This window comes from Enoplosus armatus, chromosome 3 (assembly GCF_043641665.1).
Source record: "Enoplosus armatus isolate fEnoArm2 chromosome 3, fEnoArm2.hap1, whole genome shotgun sequence".
NCBI classification, from domain to species: domain Eukaryota; kingdom Metazoa; phylum Chordata; class Actinopteri; order Centrarchiformes; family Enoplosidae; genus Enoplosus; species Enoplosus armatus.
Genome location: NC_092182.1, coordinates 20,236,037 through 20,252,415, shown reverse-complemented (window position 1 = coordinate 20,252,415; position 16,379 = coordinate 20,236,037). Strand labels below are relative to the sequence as shown.

General features: G+C 43.1%; 1 protein-coding gene across 1 annotated transcript; it reads left to right on the top strand.

Moving 5' to 3' along the window:
• The first annotated feature begins 604 nt into the window (after window positions 1-604).
• Window positions 605-12,938, top strand: apcdd1l (adenomatosis polyposis coli down-regulated 1-like). Its single transcript, XM_070902822.1, has 4 exons — window positions 605-928; window positions 9,369-9,552; window positions 10,413-10,932; window positions 11,359-12,938. Exons 1-4 carry the CDS (start codon window positions 844-846, stop codon window positions 12,130-12,132), a joined length of 1,563 nt encoding a protein of 520 aa, XP_070758923.1. The 5' UTR covers window positions 605-843; the 3' UTR covers window positions 12,133-12,938.
• Window positions 12,939-16,379: the final 3,441 nt, after the last annotated feature.

The window sequence follows — 16,379 nt, the reverse complement described above, 5'->3', positions numbered from 1 at the left end:
CATAAGAAATTCCAATGACCTTCATTTTACTTGGGTGTAGGCAGGAAGATAAAAACCAAGATAAATTAATACTAAACTATCCGCATGGCTGGATACCACCAGAGGTGAAGGGAGTGAGAAAATATGTTGTAATATTATTGCTGTAATTTGGTTTCATCAGGCGTGGTGTAACATTGTGGCTGCAGTGTTAACTCCTATTCAGCACTGCCCTTTTGCACCTTGCTCTAAAAGCTCCCCGGAGTCTTTACTTTAGGAAGTTTGGAGCTCAAACCTCCTCCACACACACACACACACACAAACTTTCCCTATCTCTGCCCTCCCTTCATCCCTCTTTTACTCCCTCCTCTCAGCTCAAAACTATAAGAGCCAGACAGGAGTGCACACACACACAAAATACTTCTGCTCACATGCACGCACACACTCGCTGCACACGCATTGAGTGGAACAGATCCACAGGGCTGCACAGTAGTGAGGCAGCGGTGTGTGATTGAGAGGGGGGGGTGGAGAGAGAGAGAGAGAGAGAGAGAGAGAGAGAGAGAGAGAGAGAGAGCATTTACTTTGCCTCTCGCCAACTTAAGGAAAGCACCAGTGTGGAGAAGTTGCATGAAGCGTGTGGTTCCAACTGAGGACTTTCTTATCAGACCATGGAAGCCAAGAAGTGGAGGTAGAAGAAGAGAGAAAGCTGAACAGGAGACCAGAGTTTCATCTGAGGGATTACTGGACTCTTCATGTATGTGCTCGTGTCATGGTGAAATCCTACGTGATCGACTCTTGTTGACAGGAGCCTCTCTGTGTCTTGGATTTCCTGAGGATCAAAGTTTGTTTTCTGAGCAGAGTGTGTGAATGAAGTGTGCGGAAGCCGGAAACATGTCAAGCGGATGTTTCAGTCACCTGTTGAGGGGAGTCTGGCTGCTGTGGCTGTGGCAAGGTGAGTCCAGGCACTGTCTGCAGGATGACAGTGTGTGTTTTTAAGTCTCCCAGCTGTCTAAACAGCTTTTTAAATATATAGTTTGTCTTAAATTTCTCCCATAGCTCCACAGATTTCTGTCCAGTGAGTTTGAGCAGATTTCACCTGATTAAATTCATTCAACGCCTCATTTTTTTAGCCTGAATTTCATCAGAATTTTGAGAACAAATGTTTTAAAAGATCAGTTTACAAAACCTTAAACTGATGCTGGTTTTTTATAATCACATGACCTATGACTCCCAGAAATGCTAGTCAATTATTTTACTTCTGAAGTTATCATTCCTAAGTATGAGAATCACTTGTTGCGGTGTAAATCTTACGTTTAGAATATGATTTCAAAAGATTGCAGCAGATTTCCCCCCCCCCGTAATCCAAAGCTTTTCCTGTATGAAAAAAAAGAATGAGATAAACGCTCTCTCATGTGAGAAATCAGCTGAACACTTGCGGATTTAGCTTAAAGAACACATGGCAGGACACAGAGACAAAAAGGAAGAGATTATAACAGACAAACTCATAATTACAAGGAAGTTATTATGTCATTTGTCAAATGATTTGCAAAGATCAACATGTGGATCAGCACTTTGAAAAATAAAAAACACCACCTATGCTGAGGTTCTTATGAATAGCCGGTCTGTGTTCCCCCCTCTCCTCCTCTGTGTGTCTTCAAAGCTTCAGTCGGATCTGAGGCCAGTGGAGGAGTCTTTAAAAAGAGCTCTGGCTGGTGCCTTTAAACAATGGTTCCCTAGGAGCAGGGAAGCGTGGCCCTGGAACTAATGTTGCCATTATGTTAATGGTTAGAATAACAGGAGACAGCCATTACTGACCTTACCTCAGGCTGCTGCGCAGAGCCGATTGTCCAGCTGCCGCAGCCTCAGTCGCAGAAGCGCAGCATTTTGGCCATCAAGGCTGGTTAGGGTGATGAGCGGCAGGAGACAGACAGAAGGAGGCATCTGCCCAGTTATAATAATCATCCAGCCAACCCCCACCCCTCCACCCCTCCATCCCTAGCTGCTTCAGTGGTAGACTGGTAGACTGGTATCTGTGAATTGTTTTCTTTTTCACAGCTCAAGTCTAGTAGAGGAGACAGGCGAGGTTGAGTCGCTGGCCCTAAACAGACGCCATGAGGAGCTGAGCAGTTCTTCAGCCCAAACAGAGAATAAAACTGATCATAAAATTAAAAATAAAACGGACCATAAAATTTGTATTTGGATTAATTTTGACAGGTGTAATGTGATTTCTGTGGGGGGAAAAGCTTCCCAAGCCGGTGTACCTCGTACTGACTGCGAGATGAAGAGAAAAATATTAATTCCCTCTTTGAACCCAAATTTGGACGTTAAAGCTACAAACACTGAGTTCTTGAGTCTTGCCTCACTTGATGAAGTGTTTGAAAGAAAGATAAAAGTGACCAGTTTGCTGTATGGAAGAGACCACAGTGAATATTTGGATAAGGTCTGGTGGATCCTTGGATGAAAGAATCTCCTGTTTTTTTCCTGTGTTTCCTAAACTGAACTGAAGTGGATGGGAACATTTTGTGATCCCACCCTATCACTGCTTCATTTTACCATACAGAAAAACCCTTGATCATATTCATATAAATTTAACTTTGGATGCAGCGTTCCTGTTTCGGCCTGTAACAGTCCTGTTCCAACTTGAAAACTCTCCAAGTGTGTGAAACAGCCACCGACTGGATCTCCCAAAACGTCTCCAAACCGAGCTTTTGGATTAAGGTGAAACCGATGTAATCTCAGCTCGAAAACATCAATGGACCATCAACTTCCCTTGTCCGCTATCAATATCTCGGCTGTCCACCAAGAAGAGACACCACTATGCATGTCAGGTGCTATTATAATCAGGGATCCTCTCTACTGTCAAAAAAACACAAAATACAAATAACATGAAAGCACATGAAAAGTTGAGAAAATGGTGGAGTAGGTGGATGTGTTGGCTTGATGTGGCAGCTGTTTTATTCACGGTGAGGGTGTGAGATGCAGCAGGACGATGTGTGTGTTGTTGGTTTGTGAACAGGAGCCAGAGTTCGCTAACCACAGTGGAGCTGGCAGCAGCGTCCGCTGGGCAAACCCCTGTAGATCCCCTGTCTAAATAAACGAGGCCGCTGGATTAAACAGCTTACACTGTGATGAAAAGACAACAGTAGTCGTCCATGCGCTGCCCCGGGGACAGAGGGATACTCCTGGCCCGGGAGACTGCTATGAGATGCTGGGGTTAAAGCCCACAAAAAGTAAGGGAGAGTCTGGGTTAGAATAACACAACAGACCTCATGTTCTTTGAAAAACCTCTAAATCAACCTGACCTTCGCCTGACTTTGGCGACAAGGGTGGAGGGAAGGGAGAGAGGCAGAAACTGGGTACTGCAGCGGGACGGCCTGGGCCAGTTTGGGATTGATCACCAAGCGATTTGTCTCAGACAGCCCAAAATTGCACAGTGTAGAGGGGCCTTTAGTGTGTTGATATCAATTTCTACTGCTCTGAGACGTGTTAGCTTGCCGTAGGGGCTGAAGGAGGCAGTTAGCCTGTGCTGGTGCTGAGTAACAAAAGTAAAGTAACAAGAAATGTAACTAATTACTTTTTGCTGTAGGTGCTTTTTATTAATAGGTGCTTTTTTTTTTTTAACCACATAGGACTAAAACAGGTTCTGAGCTGATATACAATCAAAGAACAGAGAAATCATTTGAATGGTCTCAATGCAGTGAACTTGTTATCGTAATAGTAAGTAATAGCTCAACAACTGAAACAAGAGAGCTGCAGTGTGGCTAGACATCTAAAATGGCTTCCACTGTATGACTGAAAAACAAAACAGTTGTCCCTCGCTGCGGTCAGTGAGATATTTATATCCTGTGTTTGTGCATGCTGACCTCTGAGTAGAAAAACAGGAATCTGCACATCAGAAAACTGCACAGAATATGCAGCTGGTCATATTTATTCAAAAATTATGGATTAGTTTGTCGAAAATGTAGATGCTTTAAAGGAAATTATTTTATCCATCAATACTGTATGTGTATGGTGAGAGCTTTCCCATAAGGATCTTAAGTAGTAGTGGCTCTCAACCTCAGGGGAGGGATCCTTCCAAGGGGTCACAGTATAAATCTGAGGGGTTGTGAGTTCATGAAAAGGATAAGAAAGAAGAAAAAAACTATTTTTGCTACACAAATTTATTTTTTTGTATTTTTTATTTGGACCTGAAGGGTTGCAAGCAGACAGTCCTTCATTGTAAGGGGTCACAAGCCAAGAAGAAAGCTGTGAATCACGGTCTTATAACACCTATCCAAGATCTGGAGGACGACTCAGCGAGCCTGAAAAAGCAGCTGTGAACTGTGAATAATGTGCAGCAGTCACCTAAATATGTGGAATGAGCAGGATCTCTGAGCTACTGTAGCATCACCTCACTAATCTTGTCCTTCCAACGCATGAAGACGCCTCACCCCGCCCTCCTCCAACCCCTCATCCTCCTGACCAACTTCATTCACCTCATCAACCACTGACAGACAGAGAGAGAAAGGAAAAAAAAAAAAAAACGAAACAAAGACGAGAAAAAAAGAAGAGAGGAATCTGAGATCCATCCAAGAGAAATGAGCCGTAAACATCATCATGGCTTTTTCATCAGGGGAGCGGAGCAGTAATCAGTGGAGGGGGAGGAAGGACAGGGGGGCACGGGCACTTCAGGGACAGTTTCGAGGGTTTTGTCCTGCAGCACTGAGACAAAGAGAGACGAGAAAGTGGCTTTACGGGACACTGGGGGTAACCACACAGAGAAATGGGGTGAGGATGTAGTAAAAAAGCAGGAAACACATGAGGAAGTAGTTAAAATACTGGGACATGGAGGAATTGGTCCTGCCTTGCCATCATTTCCAGCAACATATTTTCTGAGACAAAATAGATACCTTCACTGCCTCCACTCTGGCAGGTTTAATGACTCTTGTTAAAAGCCTCAATAGAAGCAGCTATGAAGCAGACAAAGGCGTCTCTCTCTCCAATGAATGAGGCGCAGGGTCGACTGAAACGTCAAGCACTTGATTCCCCCTGCAAGGCCTGAATCAAAAGTGCTTGGATCTGGTTCTTGTTTTTACGGGTTAGCTCCAAATAAAGAAGTACATAAAACTGTATTTTGACTTTTGGCGCTGCGGATGAGACATGAGAGAGGAGAGCGAGGGCTGCCAAACCGTAATCACAAATGCAAACAAACAAACAGAGTGCAGCCTGGAGGTCTTTTATAAATGGTATCCCTTCTGCAGTGTACTGTAAATCAATGTGTACAGTGTGTTTTTGTGAACGTGCATGCATGCATGTGTGTGTGTGTGTGTGTGTGTGTGGAAACAGGATGAATATGGGAGCTCAAAGACAGGTAGATTATTTTGGCCCGTCATCAGTCACCTGAAGTGAAGGCCAGTGGCACTGGCTACGTTGGTGGTGATGACAGACTGACCGTCCAGACCACACGCAGGTCACAGTTTGCTGCGCTGACCCCTTGTGGGAGAATTGCAATACTGCACAAACGGGAAGGGGGGGGGGGGTTCGTCTCTGCATGTGTGTAATTCAAGATCTGTGGTGTGTTGTTCAGCTGCTATTGACAATTAAATCAGTTTTACTGCAGTAGAGAGAAAGGGTGGCTTTAATCAGTCCCAGTGCTTTAAAAAAAGGCTTGCACACAAACCAATTGGTCTATCTCCCTGTCAATCAACATATCAATAACTCTGGCCCTTATGAGCAAAATGAGCTAAAACAATTTGTTGTAACCTCTCGTTGTGCGTTGTTATGGCAATCCAAAGCATCAAATGTGCACATCAGAGTGTGGTTGTGCCTGTTTCTCCTTAAAGGACAGGTGCACTTTTAAAACAACAGTTAGGTGCCCATATGAACATTGAAACAGGCTTTGCTTGCTGTAATCATTCCTCCTCTTCATACTGGCCCTTAAGAGACCCCTTCCTAATGAAAGAGATACAAAATGTGTTCCAAAGTTTACTCAAAGCTAATATGAGACAAATCAAGAGAGTATCTTCCAAAGTTTTTGTAGTACAACATTTCCTCTTTGAGTTTCCCGGACAGAGTGTCTGTGTTGAGCTGCAGCAGAGGGAGAGTAACCCAGAGAGGGAATTTCATACTAAAAAGACTTTAACTTTGGAAGATACCCGTTGGATTAACTCAGATTTCTGAAGCCTCATCTTAGCTTCAGATAAACTTTTGAACACATTTTTTCACAAAACAATAACTGTGGATCTGTTACACTGGAAACACCAGTACTGAACGCCAGTATGAACAGGAGGGATGATTACAGCAAGCAATGAACCTGATTCAATGTTCATATGGGCAACAGACTTGAAAAAATATGAACATGGCCTTTAATGTGGGAAGAGTTCACTGAGTAGTTGCCTGTTTGAGTAAATGTTTGTTGTTGCTCTTTATCTTTTAGTTATGAGGCTGTATGAAGCCCATAGTTGCTGTCAGTTTCACCAAAAACCTCACACATGTCATTAGTTTCTAGGTAATCCTAAATTCTACATATGTACATGTACACTCAGTGGCCAGTTTATTAGGTACACCTAGGTAAACTAATGCAGTCTAACAGTCCTGTTACAATACGTCCTACTGAACAAACATGAAAGTTTTAATGTTCAGTTTTTGTTGAAAGAGGGGTGTTGATTCAACTGTGTGATCATTTTGGAGGATATAGTTTGTGGTGCTGTTGAACTGTATTGTGTTACAGGTGTTCCTGTTCTTTAGCCTACCTAAATGAGGTGGGCAAAATACTGCATTATATTGCGTGTCAGTATAATGCAATATTATAACATAACATAAACTATAACTGTAACTATTTGCGGTGGTGCAGGCTGCTTCAACGGTAAGCTTTAGAGCCCATAGTGGAAAACTAAATCAGTGGGAAGCATTGCAGGGTAAAACTAATGATATCTGACTGCCTGTGTAGGAAGTGAATCAACTAAAATGGTCCCCCATCTCCTCCAAATTGAGATGGGGGTTGGATATTATCATACGTATTACAACATCGCCTCACTTGTGGTTGGAATAGGCTCTTTTGTAGAAGAATACTTAAAAAACCCCACAATGAGCAATTTTGTTTTACTAAGCTCTGCTTTTATGAGTACTCTTTTAGTAAATGCAACCATATGCCCAACTGGAATGAGATCCAAGAGAGGGAAAGGGGCTGAATGACAAGTGACCTCAAGAAACACTATAGAAATGCTTTGGCAAAAACAGAAACTCAAATATAGCAACCCAAATGACTCCACATCACATACTGTGACTCTTGCCTCTCTGTCCATTCATTGCACTCTGTGTGACTAACCACTTAGGCAACATATTGCACGCAGCTACAAAGGGTGGATAACACAAAACAGGCCGATTGGATGACTAGCAAGAAGCAGTGGAAATTAATTAATCCTGATTAGTATTTCGGCTCCGAGCACTCCTGTGGGAGCGCAGCTGGGTCCGACTGACCGGGTTCCCTCACCAGCTGCGGTGACATGGAGCATAAACAAACACATCACCGCATGAGGAAAATTGCAAACATGTTTCAATGCCTGTGACAGGAAAAAGGGGTATTAATCATATCAACAAATTGACAGACTGCTCAAAGGAGAAGAAATGTGCCTTGAGCTTAAATCTGGCTTTGTGGTCTGCGACTGTACAGTTCAAACAATCCCGGCTCTACATACAGTGTGTGTGTGTGTGTGTGTGTGTGTGTGTGTGTGTGTGTGTGTGTGTGTGTCAGGTGGAAGGATGCTTGGAAATGACTGGGCTGCACACATGTCTGTGGTTGTGGTCAGCATATGGGAAGCATTCCAAGAGTGAGGGGGACAAAAAAGTATCCTCCATCTGACACTAACAAGGTTAATAAATGCCGATCACTCGGTTGCCATCTTGGAGCCCTTTTACAGAATAAAAAAATCCATCGGCAAGTCAACATCACACACTTTCCATTCAAAAGTCCCCGTTTTCCTTCAGCTTCCATCTTCTGATCATGATTGAACAAACTGGTCTGTGGCTCAACAACTAACTCCCAGCTCAACTGGAGGCTCGACAGGTGATGTTCTCCCCAAGTGCATCTAAAGTCAAAGGAGAAAAGTGGAGTGAGATTACGCCCATAAAGCTGTCTAACCACAGATGACCCTGAGGAAAGTTGAGAAAGTGAGAGAAAGAATGTGAAAGCTGTAAGGATGAAGGGGAACAAGAGGGAATAAGAGAGAAGGGAAAAAGGAAATAGAGGAAAAAGCAAGCTGGACACGCTGACTTAAAGCAAAAGTTCGACATTTTCTGAAATATTCTTATGACAGAGAAGATTGATACCACTCACATATTCTACATATTCTACATATGTCTGTTAAATATAAGGCAGCAGATGGTTAGCTTAGCTTAGCATAAAGATTGGAAGCAGGGGGAAACAGCTACCAACACCTCTAAATCTCACGATTTAACATGTTATATTTAATTTGTTTAAAGTGAACCAAAGTGAACCAAAGTGTAAAAGCAACAAATCACCATTAAGATTAAAAGTGAGTGGACGAGTGTGAGAGGAAAACAAGTGGAAAAAGTCTGAGAGAAAACAGGAGATGGAGGCGTCTGTGAGAACTCATCCCCCCCTTTGCATTTTGACATTTGTTTTGGGAAGATGAAATTGAAGCCATAATTTTCACACACACAAAAATGCACACACTGCCAGGACAGACCCCAGTGGGTTTCCTCACGTTGCAACCATGAGGTTGTAATCAGAAAAGCCGCATCTCTGTGCAACAAGTGAATAGAGAAAGAAAGTGCAGTTATGACCAATGACAGGCGGACGGATTGCAGATGTGCATGTGTCAAGTGTTTTTTGAATCATATTATCAACAGATGTGTTTGGCCCGGCTGGCCTGCTGCTGTCTTTAAATTGATGATAGAAATGCATACATACAAAGAGCACACACTCGCACACCTATACACACACCTTTTGCCTCCAAGAAAACCCCCAAAACAAGGCCTGTGTGTTGCAGCTGCAGGGTGATTGGAGTGACAAGCCAAAACTGTCTGCACTGTGGCCAACGTCCTGATTCACAGCTATGTATGGTTTCTATAGCACCCACTCTCTGCTCATTACATGGAAAATGTACCAAAATTACAGTCCTGAAACAGTTTGCAGTCAACCAGAATTGTGTTTAGACGTAACAGGGAGAAGATGTGAATACTCCCTTATGGTTATTATCTGTTCCCTTCATTTTCTGATGAAGGAGGCCGATAATCATCTCTGAACTGAATCATTTAGGTGTTCCCATTTCCTACATCCAAACAAAATCAGCCAGTAAATCTAAATGAAGTGTAATGGAGCCTCTGTGTTTATCTGATTGGATAACTGTGATTATTTACTCACTGTTTTCTGACTTTCCCTTCCTCTGTAGCTGTGTTTGTGGCTGGAACTGGGAGTAAACTGTGGGAGGTGCCCACAGCCTCTTTCACTTCCTCCTCCAACCTCAGTGAGAGCGTGCAGTGGGAGCAGGACTGTCAGTACCGCCACCTACAGGACAGAGTGAGAATCACAGCAGACATCCCCCCAAGGCTGGACGGCACATGGGTGTCAACAAGGTGGAATTTTGTTGAATTAGTTGTACTGATGAATAAAGGATAAACAAAATAATTTGAACCAAATGCTTCTATGGATCACATTGTTAATGTTACTTTTAAGTGAAATAAGTCGCTCATATTGACAAACTCACCGAGTCACCCAACTCTGTGAAGGTTTATAGCGATTTTGGTTCACTCTAGTTGATCAGTTTTTGTTGTTTTTTAACAGGCAGATTTTTTCAGCAAAAAAATGGCAATTAGCTGGTGAACATAGTGGAGACATTTTTCACAGGAATTGGTGGGGACCAAAAGCAGAGCTAAAAGAAAGTGAATATTGGACTTACATTTGTCAGGTGGACCACAAACACAACTCCAAATGAATGACAATGTTGTTCTGTAACTGCTGGATGTGTAAATAGGCAACTGTTAACAGGTTCAGCATATCAACTCTTTAAGGTGGTAATATGTCAGTGTTGTGTCTACAGCTTGTTTCCGCTGCCCCCTAGTGGCCATAAATAAGTTCTTGTAGATTCAATTATTGAGCCAAAAACATGGAAATTATTTAGATTCAGTTATGTAAAAACACTTTTAACAGATTTGAAAGAAAAATACTCACATACTTTTAGCTTTTTGCTAATGAAGAATTGTAACTTTTGGACTTGCCCATAAGGACTTGCTCTTGACTTGTCCTAAATGACTTGAGACTAACTGAGATGTCCCCCAAAAGACTTAAAGACAACTCTGGATATGGCAGGAAACTATACCACTACTACTATACATGGCACAACTACTATACATGGCACAACTAATCACAAGTGTCACCTCAACTAATTACAAGTGTCACCTCATTTTAATCATTTCATTTCTCTCCCTGTGTTCAGATGTGAAGTTCGGCCCGGTCCAGAGTTCCTCACCCGCTCCTACACTTTCCACCCCAGCCGTCACTTCCAGGCACTGCAGCACTACTACACAGACAGTGGCTGTGAGGACCCAGCCTACTCCCTGATGATCAGGGGGAAGCTTCGTCTGCGCCAGGCCTCCTGGATCACCCGCGGGGGCACCGAAGCTGAACACCATCTCAGCAAGGTGGGCATCGTGGTCCACAGCCCCGCAGCCAAACAGAGGCTGGCCTCCAGCCTGCCTCCGACCTGCGTGGGTCTGACCCTGGGCCGAGCGGTGCCGGGGAAGCTGTATGAGCTGTACAACACCCGGGCAGGGAGGGGGTGTCTGGCAGCGCTGGGCTTCTCCATGATGGAGATGGGACTGATACGGGTGGAGACCCAGCACCGCAGCCATGGAGGGAAGGTCCAGGAGCTGCTCTTAGGGGATATTCACACTGATTGGACACAGAGAACTCAGTACAGACCTACAGGGTATCAACAGCCACTGCAGAATGCCATGGTGAGACTTTATTGTGTATTTCTCAGTTTCTATTTACCAGAGAGAGTTGATCAGAAGAAGGCATGTGGAAGATTAACTGTAAGGGCAGGAAGAGGTACTACAAACTTCTTGTTAACCGCTGAACAGCTCAACAGAAAAACAGTTGGGGTTTCAGTGCTTTGACCAAAGGCACTTAAACAGTGTCTAAGGTCAAGAACGAACCTGCATGCCCAACTTTAACTGTTGTTCCAGGGAGTTTGGAAATGTTCGGTCTTCCTCACAAACCCACATTTTCAGAGTGTGGCACAAAATCTATTGTTACATTTTATTTGATTACCACAATAAACATTTGGTATTAAAAATCTAATTTCAGTCATCCCATTTCAACAATAATCATCAGCTGCAGGCCTAAAACACATTGTCTCACCTCTCCCTTAATCTTTGCAGCATCACATCCACCCCTGCCCTGTGTGCGCCCTGGTGTACCGCTCCTCAGAGCAGCGCCCCCCAGTGTTGCCCCGCAGCCCTGCAGCTCCTCTGTCTCTGGCCGGCCGCTGGGTCAGCCAGCGCTGCGAAACCCGTCCCAATGTTCTCTTCCTCACCCGAGACTTCACCTTTGATCCTGGCCAGCACGCATGGGAGGGCATCTACCGGCACTACTCGGACCCTGCCTGCTCTCTGCCCACTTTCACCCTGAGAGCCTCAGGTCACTACGCTCAGGGAAACCCCTCCGCCAAGGTCTCAGGAGCCACTGAGTTCGTCTTCAAGGTCACCCAGGTGAGAGTCACAGCTGCAGAGGCGTCCACGGCAAAGTTGCTGAATGGGACGAGGCCAGGAAAGTGTGGTCGGGCAGGAGGCTGGGAGGTCGGGGTGGAGCAGGACTTGACCCCCACAGATGGGTGCACCCTGCTGGGCATCAAGCTGCCACATAAGGAGTATGAGCTCTTCAAGCCTGAACTGGACCACAGGAAACACCCGCTGCTGTTCATTGGAGAGAGGCCGGCTGATGGGTCCAGTCCAGACCGACCACAGAGGAGGCCCACTTCCTTTCAGGCTCCCCTGGTGCTTTGCAGTGGGGGGGAGACACAGCCTTCACATCGCTATGGCTCGGGTTTTAACAGTAAGCAAGTCCAGTTAGCAGCCAGTGGGACAGAGAGACTGGCACACCTGGTGTTACTGGTGTTGGGATCGGTGCTGTGCAGCTGGTTCTGTGTTTATTAGAGACGATCAAGAATCCAGCCTGTTACACAGCTGAAGTCAATGATGGACATTGTTTCCTGGCAGCTTTCACTCTTCCTCCATGTGATGATGACCACGTGTGACGGTCAAGAAGAATCATGAGACACTCAGGAGGGCTGAATAATTTCTGATATCTGGCTTTCAGATGCTGCCTGTAGGTTCACTTTAATGACTCTTAACTTCAGCTGCATTTCTACCTAAAACTAATCTGTATAAAAACCACCAATATATACACAAGTGCCATCATTTCAGTATGTAAAAATATATTCTTTTAAACCGTGTTCCTGTTGTGTAATGATCAAATGTTCTCACTTCACGGATGAATTCCTTTTGCATATTTCCGGGTAAATGCAGTTTCCTTGTCATGCTACTATTACAAAGCAAGATCACAGTGTTGAAATGTGGATCGGCTATTTCCACATCAAAATGAAAGCCATGGACATTCCTGAGAACTTCACTCGAGAGCTCATTTTCATCCAAGATGCAGTATAACTAACGCACTTTGTACAGAACATTGTTTTCTCAACATACTGGAGAGAAATGGAAGCTGGCAAGTATAACATTTGTAATCAGCCCTCTAATAGCTGCCGTCTTCATTGGTCTGATGCCACTGTGGTGTGAAATGTTGCTTTATCTCTTTCAAAGCTTGTGTATTAGTCTGCTTTTCTATCAGCAGTCAATCTAAACAAATCAAATTAATATTTATTTTAACCATTTATATTGTACTTTTTGATAAGAGGAAGAGTTTGGTCTAATATTTTACTTAGTTTCGCCATTTAAGAAGTGATTATTTTCCATGTGTATTAAAAATGGCTTTTCATAACATCTTGTGTTCAATTACTGTTTAAAACAAGACTAAAAGTCTACAGCTATGCTAGCGGTACTTGGACACAGGTAAGAGCTAAAATCAGCATGCTAACATGCTCACAATGACGATGCTAACATGCCGATGTTTAGCAGGTATAATCCTTACCATGTTCACCATCTTAGTTTAGCATGTTAGCATTGCTTATTTGCGCTAACTGATAGTAATGTCATTAGTTTTGCAGGTATTTAGTCATAAACCAAAGTATTGGACAGATTGAAATTTTGACCTGATGATGACGCTATAAAGTCTGTACCAAATTTCATGGCAATCCACAATCCATCCATTAGCTGTTGAGATATGTCAGTGAAAACCACAAATGTGAACCTCATGGTGGTGCTAATGGAAAAGTCAGGTTATCACTAAAGTCAGTCGGATTCATCTTCTGGGACCCATGAATGTCTTTACAAAATGTCATGGCAGTCCATCCAATAGTTGTTGAGATATTTCATTTGGGACCAAAGTGGTGGACTGACTAACACAAGTAAAAATGAAAGTTTACTTGTGGTGTGTCCCAAAGCTGCTGTTTTATTTCAAGAAAATTGGGATTGTAGCATCAGCTGGATTTCGTCCTCTCTCTGGTGTTCATACTGTGGTCTGATTCAAAGCCCAGATAGTGGCTGAGCATACTGCCGTTTGATAAATAACTGTCATATGGCTCACACATTACACAAGACATTCCAGTGCAGGTCCAACTGCTGAAAACACAGAAGGATATCAGATTGGATGCACAGCGTTTCATGAGAGCGCACAGACGTCAGCCAACAAAATAGATTTTGCAGTCGCTCTGACAACAAATGAGCCGAGAGGAGCAGCAGTTAGGAGACAACAGAGGAATATATATAGCTCCAGATTTCAGTATTATGGCTGAAGCTAGTGAAGCGCCACGCTGCACGAAGAGATATTTGTAAAATCCTGACACCTGCTTTTACAAAATGACTGCAGTTCAACTAAACCCAGAATGATCAGCTATGTCACAGCTTTTTCATACAAGATATAAAAAGGCCCTGAAGACATGTTCTCTCAATACGTTTCTTACTGTGAGCAACAATGAACACACAATTATCTGAGAAAGTTAGAACAGTTTTGGTTATTTCACATTTCTGTATTTCTTTGTTTCTCTGTGCTCTTCTCACTGATCTGAAGTGGACGTGGAGTCGGAGCAGAATCTAATGAGAGTTGATTGTTTGTTTGTAACTGTAAATCAAATCTGATCAAACTACACAAACACAGTCCTGATGAGTGTTACACTCTAAATGAATAGCAACAATTTTTTCCTGAATTTTAACTTTAATTGTTGTTTATAAATACATATTGTTAGAATATAACACATCCAGCAGACACAGACCAACATGATCATTCATTTGGAGTCATATTTCTGTTCACCTGGCAACTGAAAAGTCCAATATTCACTCTCTTTCAGCTCTGTCTTTGGTCTCCACCAGCTCATGAGGGAAGTACCTGGCTGTAGCTGCTTAACCTGCTCACAAGCTAGTTGCTAACATTGCCTATATGCCATTTGGTAAGAGCTGCCTGCTGAAGCACGAAACAAAAAGACTATGCAAAACAGTAAAGCTGTGGGCTTGAAAACCAAAATAATGAGAAAGTAATGCTGCAAATAATGGGCTGAAAGACACTATAAAGTTGAGAGCTGCAGGCTCAGGTGATCATTCTCTGTGTGTTAATATAAAAATATTGATTATAGCCACTTAAAGATTTGAAACCAACTTTTCAGGGGCTATAACATTACATTACACAATTCTGCATTGTAGGCTATCATATGTGATGCAACTTTAAAATGAGGAAATGAGGGGGGAGAAAAACATTTTTCTTTTCCAAGAAAAGTTTACAAAAAAAACCCAAAATATAAATAATGAAGGCAAATTGATGTTAGTTGACTCTCCAGCATTCAAATAGTGGGGACAGAAAAAGAGAGAAAGAAAGAGAGAGAGAGGTAGTCCTTTCCAGAGGCTACATGCTGTTCCTATTAACTCCTGCGAGAATGGTGATGGCAGCTGCTAGACCCATGAGGTCATCCTTCAGGCTTGGATGGAGAATATAGGTTTGTAACCAACCCCCCCCCCCACCACCACCACCAAGCCAACACACAAAGAACACAGACAACGAAGAACTGAGAGTGGATGAGTGGCATTTAACTGTACAGTGATGAGCAGAATCTGTCATTCAATTAACTTGCATAAATCCTTGTTCTCTACCAGTGAATCCTGCAGCAACCACATGGATCCACCCAGCTTGTTATTTGCTGGGGATGGGCGGGTGGTGATGATGACTGAACGGAGGGCCGGGGGCAGCATAGTTTTTCATAGTCTGTTTGCGGTTTCTGTTGAAGTAGAGAGGCTGTCGAGGCAGAGAGGAGTGCAGGGCCAACCTGTTAGCAATCAGGCCTATTGGCTTATTGAATGCATCCACTGAACAACAGAAACAAAAAAGAGATATAAAACACAGACTTCATTTAGTTGGTAAAGTAAAAAGCAAGCATGATTGCATTCTGATGAGTTTGTGTGCGTGTTTACACCAGTTAACAGTCTTTAATTTGAGTCAATACCTAAAATAATGTGGATGTCTGAGGACAGTGAGCTCCTGAAGCCAAGTCGATCAGTTATTGAATAATTCCTGGAGCTCAATTAAAAGAATAGTTTGACATTTTGGGAAATACATTAATATGCTTTCTTGCCAAGAGTTACATGAAAATATCAATACAACTCTCATAAGTATGAAGCTACAGCCAGGAGACAGTTAGCTTAGCATAAAGACTGGAAACAAGGGGAAACTGCCAGCAAAATCCACCAACCAGTACCTCTAAAGGTCACTAATTAATTACATCTTGTTTGTTTATTATGTAAAAGACCTTAAGTGTAAAAAATAAACAGGCCGGGCAAGTTGTTTCCAGTCTTTATGCTAGGCTAAGCTAACCGTCTCCTAGCTATAGCACAGATATGAGAGTAGCATCAATCAAAATACGCTTGTTCGCTTTCTGGTGGAGAGTTGAGGAGTGGTATCAATGATTAGATGTACGAATGAAAATCGATACCACTCTTATTTGTTAACTAAATGTAGAGCTACAGCTAGTAGCCAGTTAGCTTAGCATAGCATAAAGACTGGAAGCAGGGGGAAACAGCGTGAGTCTGCCTCAGGCAAAAAATCCACCTTCCAGCATCTTTGAAACTCACTAATTCACACGTTATATCTCATTTGTTTAATCCGTACAACCACTGAAATGTACAAAAAAAAACAGAGGCCAGGCTAGTTGGTTCCCCCTGCTCCCAGTCTTTATACTAAGCTAAGCTAACTTTCTCCTTGCTGTTGCTTTGTATTTAACATCATTCTTCTCATGTAACTCACA